Source organism: Elgaria multicarinata, chromosome 8 (assembly GCF_023053635.1).
Source record: "Elgaria multicarinata webbii isolate HBS135686 ecotype San Diego chromosome 8, rElgMul1.1.pri, whole genome shotgun sequence".
Classification (NCBI taxonomy): domain Eukaryota; kingdom Metazoa; phylum Chordata; class Lepidosauria; order Squamata; family Anguidae; genus Elgaria; species Elgaria multicarinata.
The window spans coordinates 2,413,960-2,431,750 of record NC_086178.1 but is presented as its reverse complement, the minus strand read 5'-3'; the positions used below and the strand labels follow the sequence as shown (position 1 = coordinate 2,431,750).

Here is a 17,791-nt window from a genome sequence, read left to right as displayed (position 1 = left end):
AGGACACGGAATAACGGGCTCAAGTTAAAGGAAGCCAGATTCCAGCTGGACATCAGGAAAAACTTCCTGACTGTTAGAGCAGTATGACAATGGAATCAGTTACCTAGGGAGGTCGTGGGCTCTCCCACACTAGAGGCAGCTGGACAAGCATCTGTCAGGGATGCTTTAGGGTGGATCCCTGCATTGAGCAGGGGGTTGGACTCGATGGCCTTGTAGGCCCCTTCCAACTTTGCTATTCTATGATTCTATGATTCTGTGACTCATCATAAAACAAACAAACAAAAATGCAAACCAAGCCCAGGACAAACCAGAACCGCCACTTTTCAATAAATTTTAAAAATACTTTAAACTCTACACAGGAAATGAATTACAGGGAGGGGGAAAAGGTGTTTGTAGGTGAGACTCCTTTTTCTTTTCTTTTTTTGAAATGATTTCAGGCCAAACCTACTACTTATCAAATGAACGGGTCATTTGCATGAGCAAATCTTGAGCCAAATGGATAACTTCCTCTAACACCCCTTCCGACTTGGGTAAACAAGGATCATCAACCATCCAGAGAACCAGAAATGAGACTCCCACTGCCCTATGACCACACATGCTGCTAGTCTGCAGCGTGGCTGAGAATGGGCCTCCTGAGTTCCTACTTCCCATCCAGATGTGCAAAACAATACCACCCACATAGAATCATAGAATCATAGAACAGCAGAGTTGGAAGGGGCCTACAAGGCCATCGAGTCCAACCCCCTGCTCAGTGCAGGAATCCACCTGAAAGCTATATAATTGCTACACTTTGGCAGAGGACATGGCTTGGGGAATTAATGGCAGATCCCAATGGCAAGGATCATGTTCTCCGGGTCATGAACAACCACGATCTGGAGATGTTGTCCAGAGAAAGGGAAAATGTACAAAATAGCAAACTGGGAAAGGTGTGCAAATTGGAAGCGGACACATGTCTGGCAATTTGCAAACATTTTCGGCAGACACCTGCTCCTGCTTACATCCAGGGCTTCGAACAAGGCATGCTCGCGTATTTGGTGACCAAAAATGAAATTCTCATACATCCCTACTCAGGAGCTCAAACCACGCATGTGTGGGTCAGGATTATAGTGAGAATACGCAACCACAGATACACAGGGGTAAGTCAGAGGGATCAAGTGAGGGTGAGAGCACTGGACATCTCTCTGCCTGCCTGCATCATTAAGGCCAAACAAATCTTGCAGGCAATAAACCATTGACTATGCTAGCTAGGGCTTGATAGGAACTGCAGTCCAAAAACATCTGGAGGGCCATACATGGTCTTCTTGCAATACACCATGTGAGAAACAGCAGCAAAAGAGGATTGAACTTGGTGTGTGGGTGTATGTGATGATGTGTTTGGAGACCATCTCAGATTAGTTACTAGCTGACCTGTTGACCCCTTCTAGCTCAGCTCTATGATTATTATGGTTCTCTGAACCACTTTATACATTTCATTGAACCAAGCAGTGAAGTTGCTCCTCGTGTGAACCACTTTGAGGCAGCATGTGAAAGATTGCATGGATGGAGATCAAGAGATGTTGAGTAGTGGAAGCAGAAGATCACCTGGGAAGCCTTTAGTGGGACTGTGAGGTAGATTAACATCATTTCTGCTGGTACTTTTGAGGCCTACAGTTCTCCGGGAGCTGGGCCTTGTCTTCACAGTGCTGAGTTAGCACCACCTCCCTCCAAACCCACCCACCCCAGTTTTACTCAGCAACGGTGGTATTGGGGAATCCCAACACTGAGGAGGGAGTGTGGGGTTTCCAGAGGCCATCCAGGTACCAGAGATGCCTCCTCAATGGGCCCGACCATGTAGAAAGCCTGCTCTGGAAGGTGTTTATACTCTCGTATAAGGATCTGTTGGAAGCCCTTTATGGTTTCCTTCAAGGGTACCACCAAGTCGCCTTCCACCAAGACTACCCCGTCCCCGGATTGGCCCCAGAATGATGTCAGATGGCGGAAGAGCCATACTGACCTCACTTCCAATAAAAAAGTCAGGATAAATCCCTGACTTTTTCAATGAGCAGCTTCAGGGGAAAGCCCTGCCATGGCTGTGAAGCTGCGGCTGCATCATGTAACTGTGGAAGTGTGGAAGACTGTGACCAGGAGACCCTGCTCAGTCTGCTATCCAGGTGCAACTTCAAGGCCCTTTAGCTCTTCCTTCTTATTATTCTTCCTTCCTATTATTCTTCATCTATACACCAAACTTGGACTGGACAAACAGAGCACACCTTCACCATATGGGACTGTCGTCAGGTAGCCCTTCAAATACAGGACTGTCCTCTGTAAAAGATGGCCACACTAAGAGATATGCATTTAGGGAGAATAATAGAAATACAGCCCATCTCACCCTAGTGGAGAAGACTGTGGCCAGGCAACCCATGTGCCTTGCTCATAGAATCATACAATAGTAGAGTTGGAAGGGGCTTATAAGGCCATCGAATCCAAACCCTTGCTCAGAATCTTAGAATCATAGAATAGCAGAGTTGGAAGGGGCCTACAAGGCCATCGAGTCCAACCCCCTGCTCAATGCAGGAATCCACCCTAAAGCATCCCTGACAGATGGTTGTCCAGCTTCCTCTTGGATGCCTCTAGTGTGGGAGAGCCCACGACCTCCCTAGGTAACTGATTCCAGTGTTGTACTGCTCTAAAAGTCAGGAAGTTTTTCCTGAAGTCCAGCTGGAATCTGGCTTCCTTTAACTTGAGCCCGTTATTCCGTGTCCTGCACTCTGGGAGGATCGAGAAGAGATCTTGGCCCTCCTCTGTGTGACAACCTTTTAAGTGTTTGAAGAGTGCTGTCATGTCTCCCCTGAATCTTCTCTTCTCCAGGCTAAACATGCCCAGTTCTTTCAGTCTCTCCTCATAGGGATTTGTTTCCAGACCCCTGGTCATCCTGGTTGCCCTCCTCTGAACACGCTCCAGCTTGTCTGCGTCCTTCTTGAATTGTGGAGCCCAGAACTGGATGCAATACTCCAGTCTGCTGTCCATGGGCTAACTCTTATGGTTCATTCTCTTTACAACAGAATTGAGCTGGACAGGCCTTCAAACGGAGGACTGCCCTCTGTGAAAGAGGACAAATGGCCACACAGCCCTAGGTTGGCCCTTCCTCAGATGCAGCGCTAACCAACATGGATCCTTGGAGAGAAATCTCACCACATTCAGCTTGTTCTGTGAAACCCCTCAGAGATGTTCAGTGAAGACGCATAGCAGGAGGGGTGGTGATTGTGGCAGCAGTTCACACCAACGCCCTGTGCACATTCATGTTGAAGGTCTGGAGTATTCCCTACACACATATATCCGTAGCCTGCTAGCCCTCTCCCCTGGTTCCATGAGTCCATTGAATGTCTAAAGACAGCTAGCTCAGTCTCTCCCCACCGGGCACCCTCCAGCTGTGTTGGACTACAAATTTCACAATCCCCAACCAACATTGTAGTCCGACACATGTGAAGAACACCTGGCTGGGGAAGGCTGAGTGAGACGTTTCATTGCCCTAGGGACAATGTGACTAGTGTTGCAACAAATCTCGGGGGAAATGTTTCTCCAGCCAATAATTCTATCTTACATTTCCTTAGAAACAGAGGTCTGCATTCCCCCCCGCACACGCACAACACTGGGTTGAGATGGGTTTTAAAATACAGGATATGAGTGTTAGGTTTGGCACATTTCAAGCCCTCCCTCGGCACTGTCTTCCCTGTCCTGCCCCAAATCTGTTGCTCTTAGAATGTCCGAAGGAGTTATTTTGGAAGTGGGCATTTCTCCTGCTGATTTCCGGTTGCTCCCTCCTCTCCTCCCTTTAATGGAAGGCAAATTCCTGTGCAAATGGTAACTGCTGTTTATAAAAGACTCCTGACATGGTGCTGCTTTTGGAAATGGTTCAGAGGGTGCAGCTTTTGCAAAAAATAACAATAATAAAAAATAAATAAAAAGTGCGCACCCCCCATCCTGGATTAGTTCTTCTGTGTTTTCGAGGCACAATAATACAGAGTCTTGCTTAATGCCAAGAAAACATGGAATGTGCCTGAGCCCAATCCAGATGGAAAAACAGAAGGGCACACATGGCCTGCTTTGGTAGATCAGACAAAGGTCTGTCAGGCTGAGCATTGTGTCTTGAGCAACGGCAAACCAGAAGCCTCTGGAGAGCCACAAACAGGGAACGAAGTGATGTTGGTTGGCCACCATATTTTCTCCAGCCAATGCTATTCAAAAGAAGACTTCCTCTTGAGATGGAAGATCCATTTAAAGCTCCATCCGACAAGCGTTTTAGTGCACGCTCGTTACTGAGCACTCACAGAGTTTGCTCAGGGCCGTCCCATGACGTCGTCTGCCTTCCGCACGCCTTCCGCCCCTCTTCCTTGTGCAACAACAACAAAAAACCTCTTTAAGTCCTATGTTCTTTTAAACTCGGAATCGCTGCTCTCTCCTGCTGTGTGCAGGAGAAGCAGCGCCATTAGAACAGTGGACTCAATGGGCCTCGTGCTCCTTGGGTACTTCCTCTTTTGAACTTCCTCTTTTGAAAAGAGGTACTTCCTCTTTTGAAAGAGGAAGTAACTAGAGGAAGGAAAACATGGGCGGAGAAGCGACGGTAGGGAGCGTGTTAACCCCTGGTGTGATGGAGCTTCCAGATATATGCCTATGCAATATCTAAATGGATCTTCCAAAATATGTCATCGATGATTCATTTGTTTCATTTCTATAGCAACTTTCTGAAACCAGCCAAACCGGGGTGGGTGGGGGCAGTAAAACTTCAAAAACAATCTTTAGACGCATCATAACAATTTAAAGCGCCAAGCTAAAAGATGAGTCTTTCATGACCCCCTTCCTAAACGCATGGAGAGAGACTATTTCTCGAGCACAATACAGTATATGCATAATCAGCATCCTCTAAATTCTAGGTGAGGCTGGTATCAAAGCTAGGCCTGGTCTGGTGCCCTCTGACAAGAGACCTCTATAGCTGCTGCTCCTCTTCACCATGGCAACCTGCTTGTTTGCCAACTTCTTGTTCCGGCCCAAATAACAGTGGAATAAGAAGGAGGAGCAGGAGATGCCGCTGCTGATTTGCTCACTGGCTCTCTGTCTGCCAAGCAAGCAAGTGGTAGCAAGAATAAAAAAAGAGGAGGAGGAGGAGGAGGAGGAGGAGGAAGAGGAAGAGCAGTTGGCAACAGTGGTGGTGAGAAGGTAGACACTTGCCCAAGGGTCCTCAAAAACATGGAGATATCTCTGCTTGCAGAAAAGTCTTTAGTCCACTCATAGATGAAATACTTCCAAGTGAGTATGCTTAGCAATACAGCCTTGGAATGACTTTCCAGCTCAAATGCATAGCTTCCTGCAGATCGATACATATTCAGCAAGGATCCTTCTCTTTTGACGTTTGCCTTGATCCAACATGGGCCCCTGAACAGAACCTTGGCCAAAAGAATAGAACAAAGGAGCTCTACTGAACCAGCAGTTGATGTCCGGAGGCAGTACACTCCCTTTGACCTAAAGGCTCTTTTAGCCAGGCTTTCCCAACCTGCTGCCCTCCAAGCATGTTGGACTACAGAGGAGGGCAACCAGGATGATCAGGGGTCTGGAAACAAAGCCCTATGAAGAGAGACTGAAAGAACTGGGCACGTTTAGCCTGGAGAAGAGAAGATTGAGGGGAGACATGATAGCACTCTTAAGGTTGTCACACAGAGGAGGGCCAGGATCTCTTCTCGATCCTCCCAGAGTCCAGGACATGGAATAATGGGCTCAAGTGACAGGAAGCCAGATTCCAGCTGGACATCAGGAAAAACTTCCTGACTGTTAGAGCAGTACGGCAATGGAATCAGTTACCTAGGGAGGTGGTGGGCTCTCCCACACTAGAGGCCTTCAAGAGGCAGCTGGGCAACCATCTGTCAGGTATGCTTTAGGGTGGATTCCTGCATTGAGCAGGGGGTTGGACTCGATGGCCTTGTAGGCCTCTTCCAACTCTACTATTCTATGATTCTATGATTCTACAAGTCCCATCACCCCAGCCAGCCTTCTAGGTCATCTGGTCTGTCCGTCTCCTAGACCCAAGAAATCTAGTGTTTGAGCATCTTCCAACAGACGGGTGTACAGGCTCTGCTTGAAGATCTCCAGTATGCAAGAGAACCTCCTGCCCATAATTTGGTTCCATTGTCAAAGTGTTCCTACCGTCAAACACTACTCCTAATGTTCAACTGAAATCTTTCACCCTGTAACTGAAGCCCATTAGATCTGGTCCTGTTCTCTGGGGCAGCAGAGAACAACTCCTTGCCCTCTTCTGTGTGATGGCCCTTCAGGGATTGGAATGAGTCTTATATCTCATCCCTTCTCTTTTGTAGACTACAGATTCTCAGTTCCTTCCACTTTTCCTCCTAGCTCTTGCTTTCCATACTGCTGACCATCTTCGTCACCCTCCTCTGCTATCCACTTGAATTAGTTTATATCCTTCTGAAAGTGCGGTGGAGAGGATTGGACACAGACCTCCAAATGAATCTGTGCTAGTGCAGAGTACATTCTTTCTTGTGACTCGGAAACTCGAGACGTCATCGTGCAGCTTGATTCTGCCCTTGTCCAGCTCTATGCACAGTATTGTACCCAGTTCTGGGTGCCACGCATTAAGAAGATGGCCAGCAGTATAAAGAACAAATCCTACGATGAATGGGTATGTTTTAAATAAAGAGGTTGCCTTTCTGAAGGAGCTGACATGGGGGAGACCTTCTCAGAGCCTTGTGCCACTGACAAGAATTGTGCTCCACAATTCAAGAAGGACGCAGACAAGCTGGAGCGTGTTCAGAGGAGGGCAACCAGGATGACCAGGGGTCTGGAAACAAAGCCCTGTGAAGAGAGACTGAAAGAACTGGGCATGTTTAGCCTGGAGAAGAGAAGGCTGAGGGGAGACATGATAGCACTCTTCAAATACTTAAAAGGTTGTCACACAGAGGAGGGCCAGGATCAAATCTCGATCCTCCCAGAGTGCAGGAAACGGAATAACGAGCTCAAGTTAAAGGAAGCCAGAGTCCGGCTGGACATCAGGAAAAACTTCCTGACTGTTAGAACAGTACGACAATGGAATCAGTGACCTAGGGAGGTTGTGGGCTCTCCAACAGTAGAGGCCTTCAAGAGGCAGCTGGACAACCATTCATCAGGGATGCTTTAGGGTGGATTCCTGCACTGAGCAGGGGGTTGGACTCGATGGCCTTGCAGGTCCCTTCCAACTCTGTTATTCTATGATTCTATGATAAGGTGGACAGGACAATCCCCCCTCCTCATTCTATTCTCATCCTGACAGCTCCTTGATGAGGGAATGGAAAGAACTCTCAGGCCATAGCTAGACCTAAGGTTTATCCCTGGATCGTGCAGGGGTCAAACCTGTTCATCTAGGTGACACACAGGGGATCCAGTGCTCAGGCAGGGGCGAACCCTGGATGATCCCAGGATAAACCTTAGGTCTAGCTGTGACCTCAGTCAGCACATCAATCTGTCCACCTTTAAGATGCTACGGTGAGTTTCTGCTTGGTGCTGTTGTTTTCAGAGGGGAAAAGAGAGCGTTGAACCCTCCTAGCCCTCCTGCAAGCAAAGATGTTTAGCCACACTTGCAGGGGCCAGAACCACTACAAAGGCAGAAAGCAGAAACCTGCAGAGCCTGAGCCCTGAATTCCATCGCTGGCAGAGGCCTTTGGACAGTTACGTGAGATGTTCTGGGTAGGGAGAGGAACAGGCCTGGGGTCTGGTTGCTGAACCATCAAAGGCTTGGCATTCCACAAGGAGGTGTTCCCCAGAAAGCAAGCAGAGACTTGCATGGCCATCCGTTTGCACATCTTGCAAGCTCCCAAATGCTTGCAGAAGGAGGAAGCTTTCCGGTACAGTGGCGGTTTGGAGGGAGAGTCATGATCAACACGCTCCAGGATTGCCAATGGTATGTGATCTGCACCCAATACAGAGCTGTCCAGCTGCACGCCCAAGGATCTCCAAATGCCGTTTCCAGCTTAAACAGCACTGAACACAAACCGAGCAGGAGTCTAGAATGAACCCAGAATCTTCTGTAATGGCACAAAATGCCCTGGGGTACATTCTGGGTTCTTCATCCATCGAGGGAGCTGGTTGGCCAGAAGTGGTTTGCATGATCATACACCACTTTTGGCCAAGTTAAGGCCTTGCACAGACTGAGAGTTGGAGGTGGCTGCTCTGAAAGCTGCTTCCCCAACCTTCCTCCAGCGGATTCACCAGCCCCAGGGATGCTCTTCAGCCACCGTTCACTCTACATATGTCACTGAATTCAAAGCCTTCTGTGCCAGACTAATAGCATCAGAGGCAGAGGTACTAGAAATCCACCTGGGTTCCAGCAAAACAGACTGGTCTGAGCCACAACCCAAGGACATTGGTTAGGGGTCACCAGAGCCATGGACCTCTGAGTCTGTGCCTCACAAGGAACTGATCCCCTCCATGCCAGGTAAATAGCATCCACATGTTGACTCGTCAACACAGGCAACACCCCTGGGTGAAATTATCAAAGAGGAGGAGGAGGAGGAGTAATAGTGCCAAAGCCCCACCCCTTTAAGGCCTTTCACAACTGAAGGAAGGGGTGGAGCCTGGCTGTGGCTCTGGGAGTATAAAAGCCCTCATTCTACTCTTAGTGGGAGCAAGTAGCTCACTTGGTGCTTTAGCTATTGGCCTTCCTTGAGATCCTGGTCTGGATCAGGGCAGGACAGTGACATCAGCCAAGCGGCCTCTTCCAAACCAGCTCACACAATCCAGGCCACCAAGGTGAGCCCCCAAACAGAGCAAAGCCTGGAGAAGAGCGCTCCACCCGCAATCGCAGCACATCCCTTTGGTCATCAAAACTGGCCTCCAGTTGACCTTTTCTCCCCTCATAACATTATAAGGTCTCAGCATGGTGTGGAGATGTGGTTATCTGAAAGCCTCTATAGCTGCAACTGGCCAATTTGGCAAGCCGGTTTGCTCACTGACTGTTTATTCCTTTACTACCATTTTTACCGCACCTTCCAGTTCCATACTAATTAGGGATGTGCTCCGCTTCTAATCGGACTGGCGAATTAGAAGCAGAGCGGGGGGCTTCGCCCGCCCTTAAGGTGGAGGCGAAGAGGATTGGGGGGCCAGCGGAGCGTGGCGAAGAGGATCGAGGTGAAGGCGGATCCTTCACCTCGATCCGGAGCTCCGCCGGAAAGGTAAGTGGGGTTTACCGGGCCCTGCCGCTGTCGCTGTCGCCCATGCGGCGACAGCAGCAGGGCCCGGTAACCCCTCCCCCCGCCCTCCTCTCCCTTACCTGCCTCCGTCTGCGGTCCGTCGGCGTCTTCAATTGAGCCCGCGGTTGAACCAGGAAGTCTGGGCCGCTTGCGGCCCAGACTTCCTGGTTGAACCACAGGCTCAATTGAAGACGCCGACGGACCGTGGACGGAGGCAGGTAAGGCCCCCCCTCCCCCTTGGTCCCTTACCGGGCTCTGCCGCCATTGCTGCACAGGTGGCAATGGTGGCAGGGCCCAGTAAACCTCCCGCCCTCCTCTCCCGGCCTTACCTGGCGCCACTCCCCTCCACTGCGGAGCTCCAATTCGGAGCCGGAGCTCTGCGGCGAAGAGGAGCGAAGTATGGGCGGAGCAGAGCGGGCCGACCCGAAATTTTCGGATTGGCCCGTGGGACGGAGCGGGGGGTCCGTGCACACCCCTAATACTAATCAGCTAGCAGTATCCTAGTCAGAGTAATCTATGGAGTCCATTTCTCCTTGCACCCCTTCAGACAGCCCAGTCTGGCTTGATTTATAACTCTTGGCAATAGCAAGTGTCAGCGCTCATCGCGTGTGTGTGTGGTGGTGGGGAGACTGAGCATGAGAATCTCAAGGAGCATCTCTTGATGTGGCCTCATGCCTCAGCACCCTTCTCTGTTCTCCTTTCCCTGTTAGCTTGGACTGATACTGCACGTGAGCCTAGAGGACTCAGTAATGCCCCGGGTGTCACCATCCGTTCCTCCAGAAAAGACACCTTGGCTTCAGGCGGTCCCACCTCCTCATCCCTTGGCTATGATTCCTTCCATTCAGCTGGGCTTCAGCATGTATAAAAGTGCTGAATTGTGGCCACTGCATGACTAAGGCGATCCTCCATATCTCACAGGGAGAAAAAAATAAATAGAGATTCCACAGTATCTGCAAATTTCCCATAAATTAAAAGAAGCAGATTGTAATAAGCATTAATACTATGGAATAACTGTCATTTTGCAGTTCCAGCGTGCAGAAGCCAAAGTTTCCTTCTTCGCCAAAGATTGTTGATGAGGATGCTACAGAGCTTGCATTGAATAATCTCAGGGCTTCATTCCACATCACGCTGCTCCCTTGGAATCCAAAACTTTTCTTTGCCTTCTGGGCTGAGACACGTTATCTCATTGAGCACATGCCATTGGGACGATGATGTAGCCCCAGCATGTCTTGAATGCTCAGAGATGGTGCACAACCACCACAGATGGCACGGCCCGCTTTGGTAGAATCTTCTGGTGCCCACCCCAAATTGAGCAGGGGTTTGGACTCAATGGCCTTAAAGGCCCCTTCCAACTGTACTATTCAATAATTCTAAGATTTAATCTGTGGACTAGTTACCCCTTCTTTAACCACTTCTGACAAGGCTTAAAGGATGGCCATGTAGGTACCATTGCTGATGAAAGGACTGGGGGGATGTTGATTTGAACGTATGACTGCAAGTACAGAATCAGGGCCTGGTCGGCAGGTGTTCCCTATTAATTAACACCAAATGATCAGGGTGATGGGTGAGCGCCTGCCTTGATCAATGTGCCCTGATGATGTGGGTTTTTTTTCTCAAGGTCTCATGAAGGAGCTTTCAACAAAACATTCATCCTGAATTTAGTACAATGTACATTGATGGTGCTATATAAATAAATAATAATAATAGTGTTTTAGGGAACAGTTCAGTAGAGGTAGGGGACAAACCCATCTCCCCATTTTATGTATTTTTCAGGTGGGTGGGGGCCAATTTTGAGGGCAGGGGGTGGAATCCAAACCCTGTGGTGCTCCCTATGCAGCTTTCTGCTGCAGTTTGCCATTTTTTAATTCCCCAGAATGTCCTGGAATGATGCTAGTGCAGAGTCAACTGTGATAGTGTCGTCCTAATACTAATAGGAAGCATCCATCATGATACCCTCCAAGATGTCACAAATGGGAATAGGGACTTCCTCGTGTCCCTGTAAAAGTCTGATGCCAGCCTACCCTAAACTGACACGTTCCAGACGTGTTTGGACCACGGATGTACGGACTTTGTTAAATCCATCTGTCTTTCACAAATCGTCAGTCGCCTTTTATTCCATCACCTACTCATGGACGGAACCATTTTTTTTAAGGATGTACGAGAATTTCATTCCCCTTGTGCAGGTGCACATTAGCACAAGTCTGCATTAGTGCTAATGCACACTTGTGCAAGTGCAAATTTGTGCAAATTGCCCCCTCCCAACAGTAAATATTGCTTAATGTACTGCAGCACATGCCAGGCTGCTTTGGACGCACATGGGCAAAAGTTTGTTTCCAGGGATGGCTGTTTTGGCAGCGAGACAAGGGCATGAATTTCCAAGCGGCTCTCAACCAGGGCTGGTTCTGAGAATTACAAACACATGCACGCAGCGCCATCAGTAATACGGCTGGAATTGAGGACCACAGACACTCTTTCCCCCAAACGTTCTAAATCTAGCTGAGGAGCCTTTACACATCACAACCCTGTCTAAAGTCAAGATGCAGAGGACTGTCCACAGAGACTGAGCTACACACCTGGAAGTCACCTCTGCCACAAACAGATTAATTGGCCTTCCGCAGGCCACGCTCGCTCGCTCACTCACACACAGCTACAACATGGGGGACAATAATTCTGACTCACAGGGTTGTTGTAAGGCCTACAACTAGATATCGCAGGCTGAGTGATTTAAACCAGGGGTGCCAAACCTCTTGCAGCCCAAGGACCGAGTCCCATTTTGGAGCTCTCGGTGAGGGGGGGCACATTCCAGAGTTGGGCGGGGTTGAAGGCAAAAGGGGGCAGGGGCAAAATACAAAAGCAAACAGAAAACCCACCAGCATATTTTAACTTCAAGCTCTTCCTGCAAGTGAGTATGACTTCAAAGAGGCATTTTAACCTTTTACAGGTGGGGTGGGGGCAGAAAATGATAGGTAGGGTGACCCTATGAAAAGGAGGACAGGGCTCCTGTACCTTTAACAGTTGCATAGAGAAGGGAGTTTCAGCAGGTGTCATTTGTATATATGGGGAACCTGGTGAAATCCCCTCTTCATCACAACAGTTAAAGCTGCAGGAGCCCTGCCCTCTTTTAAATCTGGTCACTCTAGTATAGCTCCTGCACCTTTAACTGTTGTGATGAAGAGGGAATTTCACCAGGTTCTCCATATATACAAATGACACCTGCTGAAATTCCCTTCTCTATGCAACTGTTAAAGATACAGGAGCCCTGTCCTCCTTTTCATAGGGACACCCTATGATAGGCAGCTGGGGAAGGGGTGGGGCCAGGGAAACTGGGCGTGGCCCTCTGGGGAACCCAGAGAGCCAGGTTTTGTGACCCCAGAGGAACCAGATTTGGTACAACGCGCCTCTGCTTCAAACGCTTGACAGCACTACAAATGTTAAGCATTATTACTCAGGGATACAATTTCTAGAGATAAAGGATCAAGTCCTGAAACATGAAGAACATTAGGGCAACTCTGTGAATGCTAACAATATGTTTTAAAAGCCTCCATAGCAATTTATTTATTTATTATTACATTTATAACCTCTTTTTCCTCCTCCTGCAAGGAGCCCAAGGCAACTTACATGGCTCTCCTCCTTTCCATTTTATCCTCACAACAACCCTGTGAGGTAGGGTAGGTGGAGAGTCAATGACTGGCCCAACGTCACCCAGTGAGCTTCATGGCTGAGTGGAGACTAGAACCTGGCTTTCCCAAGTCCCCGGTCCAGCACTCTAACCATTGGGCCAGCCAGCCTGCCTCTCATCTCCCTAAAGGTAACTATGGAAGCACAACAGAGAATAGTCCTACCAGGGACAGGATTTAGACTCTCCCTCAAAAACAGGGCCTGGCAGGGTGTGTTTGCATCACCAGGGTGTGGCCCCAGCATGGGGACAGGTTCGTCCTGAGAACGAATCTGGAAGTGCTGGGATGTTTGGTGGAAACACCCAGGCGCAGAGCTGGTGACTTGACGAGGCAGATAAATCCTGCGTCGTATTAATAATAGTAGCAAATGATTATTTCCCCGAGAGGCCCAGAATGCTACGCTGGTGTCAGGGAGTGGATTTTTTAACAAGCACAATGTAGAAGTCTCCTCAGAAGAACAGAAAGGCTGTTAAGCGTTGGTTGCTATCTAGCCAGGGTTTCATAGGCACAAGGAACTGGGGTATTTAATCTGGGGGTGTAGCTCAAGCCCAGAATCTGTTTCCAGGGGCATGTGAAGTAATCATCAAAGAAAAGCCTGCCCCTGACCATGTACAGAGTACGCTTCCTCACTGCCAAGTAGCACCATTGTGACCTCAGATTAAAAAGCAGGTTTAAAGTGCCATGTTGCCTGTCTTTTAGAAGTTTTGGGTAGGCTATGTTGGTACATTTGTTGTTCAGACTCATAAGCCGTTCCGACTTTGGTCATGGCTTCCTTCAGAGCACACCTGCCAATGCTGAACCGGGTCTCTGCTGGCAAACACCACCGAGATAGCATGCAAAGGGATCTCGTGGTCCAGAAAGCCAGCGGCCTTTATGTGCCAAATTCCAGAAGGGAAACAGCAGGCACAACACACCCCGTCTTTGGCCCCTGAAAGACTTGTTTTGATGCCAGAGGTTTTTGTGGGCCTGACGCCATGTCATGAGGTGCATTCATAAAGTGAGTTCTTTCTGGCAAAAGCTTATGCCACAATCCATTTGTCAACCACTTAGTTGCCCCTAGTGGTTTACTGGTTCAGACAGAGCTCAGCAGGAAACTGTAGGAGATTTGCTGAGCGAGACAAGGTCCCTAATCAGATGGTGGCACCATCTAAGACAAGAACCCTGGGACAGATATACTTCCTGACGCCCTCAGAATAGCTGAGCAGTTTGACTCCACTGGGAACACAGCTTAATTAGAGCTCAGCCCCAGAACTTGTTTTTCTATACCAAATCTCTAAGAGAGAACAACAGAGGTGAAAGTGAGCTTCTGAGCAGGTGCAGGGTGCCTTTCGATCACCCCTGAGTAAGCACAATCAACCTCATGGTAATCTAAGATCAAAGGGAAGGGTGTCAACGTTCAAGGGTATGGCATCTGGGCAAGCTTAAGCCCCAGCACCTCTTCCTATATTTTTTAAAGCACTAAGTGGGAGCAAAAATGGAATCAGTTACCTAGGGAGGTTGTGGGCTCTTCTCCCACCCTAGAGGCCTTCAAGAGGCAGCTGGACAGCCATCTGCCAGGGATGCTTTAAGGTGGATTCCTGCATTGAGCAGGGGGTTGGACTCGACGGCCTTGTAGGCCCCTTCCAACTCTGCTAGTCTGTGATTCTATGATTCTATGGCACAGTTAAGGATCAGCTTCCTAACAACTAATGCCTCTGAACATTGAAATGACCCTGGGACATGTCAAACGTGGCCACGGGAAGGCCATCAACATGTGTGGTGTCCCATGTCGGGTGCATGAACACTCCCTCGGGTTGTGATGACCCCCATTCACATGGGGAAAGGAGAGGTGGGCTATAGGAATGCATAAGAAATTCGTTTCCATTTGCTTTTGACCAGAGTTTATAGAGTTCGCATCTCCCGGATCCAAACGCAATCTGTGGTTAAAATCCATACTTTGCCACAATTCACAGAACCAAGGAAAAGCATTTGAAAAATGTGTACGTTTGCAAAACACTCGTAAACATGCTTTAATGTGTACGTTTTAAAAACGTGCACAATAGATATGTACATGGTGGCAAATGCACATGAAAACATGCACAGATTTTCATGCTCAAAAAGCAAAGCTTCTGGATACCAGTCAGAATGAGCTTCAAGGTGGAAGTTGGAAAACCTAAACCCACTCCTGTTTTGCTGATTCTCACATCCCTAGCTTGAAAATGTACAGATGTACGCAGTTGCACATGACTGCAGTGATGCCCACAACCTCAGCTGTGGTCGTGCATAACTCGTTCCATCTGCAGATGCTGCTTACTGCATGCAGGCGGAGGCAAACGTGAACTCAGAGGCATGGCAATGGCAGGAGATTCAATGATAGTGAACACAGGTCCTCTGTAAACTCCACATTAATTTCAGCTCTAGCACCCATGAACCTGGGCTTGTGAATTCCTCCTGTCCTCTCCTTGGTGCCAACAAGGAAGCCAGCTGACCTGTTCATCTAAGAACAGCATGAAAACACTGTCATGAAATCCCTGCCAAGTTCCAAACTCCAAACTCTGCTAATTGTGTCGACTACCTTGCTAAGTGGTCTGCCGCTTTCCTCCAGAAAGAGCAGGGGGAGGTACACTACTGCTTTAAAGCGCTTTATAACAGTTTTGACAACTGTTGGGGCTCAAGACACACTGCATATACAGTTTTCAAATGTTTTCAAAGTGCTTTAAAGCGCTTTAAAAGCAGTAGTGTAGATCCCCCCACCCCCACAGGTTGCACGGAAGAGCCCTTGGGAACCACCCATGGGACGTCTTCCTAGGTTTTGGTGGCTCCTCAGGAAGGATGCTTCTGGGAAGCGTCGCAGGTGAAATTTCATGAGCTGCCAACTGTTACATGACCTCAAATATAAAATGCCACTGCATGTCATCTATGAGTCTTCTTAGATACTAAAATGCCATTGCATGTCAACTTTCAAACACTGTCAGGTTCTAAACCTCAAAGCATGCCATCTGTCAAACAGTCGAGTAACTAGTGCAAATTGAAAACCTTTCCTACAGAGTATCACATTACACAAGAGAGAGAGAGAGAGAGAGAATTTGCTAGCTTTATTTCTGCAGAGCTCCTCTACTTTTAAAAACTGCTTTTAAAAATTCAGCATGCATTTCCTAGCCATGGGGGTGGGTGGCACTTCAGGTGCCAGTCAAAAGGATCTAAAATAGTCCGGGTGTACTTTTGCACTGGGCCAACTGTCATGATGAGGGAGAATTCTTTGAAATTGGACAGTACTCCTCATTAAAGAGGGAAGAGTTCTGTGCAACTTAGAAGCTTACTACCAGAAATAAGTGACTCAGAAAAAGTGTCACCAGTGGCCCCACATTTGTGAGAAACGGATAAAGACCTAGTAGGATCTTGAAGTGTAACCTGAACTGCAACTGTTTTCTAGCTCCCAAGAGTCGTCTGCGGTGGGATCCAGCAGTCGGAGTTGTACTTGAATGTAGGAGCCCTGAGTCCGTTTCCTGCCTCCACCTTAAACTCCCTAGGAAGCTTGGAGTGAGACCCCATCTGCCAAGCTCCATTCCCCCCTTTTATAAAATGGGAATAACAATGACCTACCTCACGGGATTGTTGCACACCAACACAATACTGTACAGCCCTTTGGATGCTCAGAAGTGCTAAATCCATGTTAGCCTGCAAGAGAGCCCTCTCTGTGGGGCACAAGGGTTCCCTTCTCTCTTTTTTCGGTCAAGGCTTTGAGGCCCTCCCAACCACAAAGGTCATCTGCCAAAGCTGCCGCTTACCTTCCAACTTGAGCAAGGTGTCGAAGACTTTGCACTGCATCTGTCCTGTGCTCTGCATGACGCAGGTCATCCAGAGGCCCTCGTAGATGGCTTGGGCAGTCACGATGTTGGAGTCGGCGTAAGAGGAGATTTTCCACTGGGGCATGGCCGTGCTGACGATGATGCCCGCCCAGCCAACTAACGCCAGGATGAAGCCCAGCATCTGAAGACCTCCGCTGGCCATTCTTGTCTCGTCAAAGTTGGATCACTTGGGAGATTTGGAAGAAGCGACTTCGCTTGTGGTGGAGTCGGAGCTGTTGCCGATCAACGCTGGAGCCTTCTCGCGCTGATGCTGCCAAAGCAATGGAAGTGCCTCCTTGTCCCCTTCTTCTTTTGTAATCCAAGAGATTTCAGAGCAGGTTGCTGGGCTGAAAAGCTACCTGAAGAACTGGCGTCCAGAGCACCTCTGGCTCCCTATTTAAACCAGAGCCCTTGAGGAGCCCCCTGGTGGTTTCACTTGAATTTGTCAGCACACTCTTCGGTGTGCTTCCTGAAAGTTCATTGCCACCGAAAGCCCAGGGCTAAACGCAGGGATTTATTTATTTCTAATGCAACGATTCTTTTAAAAAGCAAAATCAGGGGCGAAAGGACCCTTTTCTCCACCGATTTCCCCGACCCTCTTTCAACACTCAGCATATGCCCGTGTCAATGTCAGTCGTACTATAAGGTATGTTTGTGCTTCATGTATATTCCCTCGCTTGTGACGCATCTGTTTTGGGATCCACCCTGTTCCTGTGCTGGTGCTCGGGTACAGCAATAGCAGAAGATGAGACGTGACTAATGTCCTAACCAGTGGATCAAACGCACCTTCTTGCTCTAATGTACGTAACACATGTTGAAATTCTTCAGGGACAAAGGTTTCTCTTTTCTTTTGCCTCCCTTTGCTCTAGTTGAGCCTCACCAGATCAAGGCAAATGCCAGAGATCAACTCACTGCTTCCAGTGTTGAATAATAATAATAATAATAATAATAATAATAATAATAATAATAATAATAATTGTATTTATTTCTTACCCACCTCTCCCTTTGGATCGAGGTGGAGAACAACATTAGTACGAAAATGCAGTATAAAGAAATTAAACAAGTATTAAAACCGCCA

The 17,791-nt window shown here is 48.4% G+C and overlaps 1 protein-coding gene across 1 annotated transcript in view; it reads right to left on the bottom strand.

The window, feature by feature from the left end:
• Positions 1–17,065, bottom strand: part of CLDN1 (claudin 1) — a 32,282-nt gene extending 15,217 nt beyond the window's left edge. The window contains exon 1 of the mRNA XM_063131409.1: positions 16,654–17,065. Within this exon, the coding sequence (XP_062987479.1) occupies positions 16,654–16,876 (223 nt within the window). The 5' untranslated portion in view covers positions 16,877–17,065. The remainder of the gene's footprint in view (positions 1–16,653) is intronic.
• Positions 17,066–17,791: the final 726 nt, after the last annotated feature.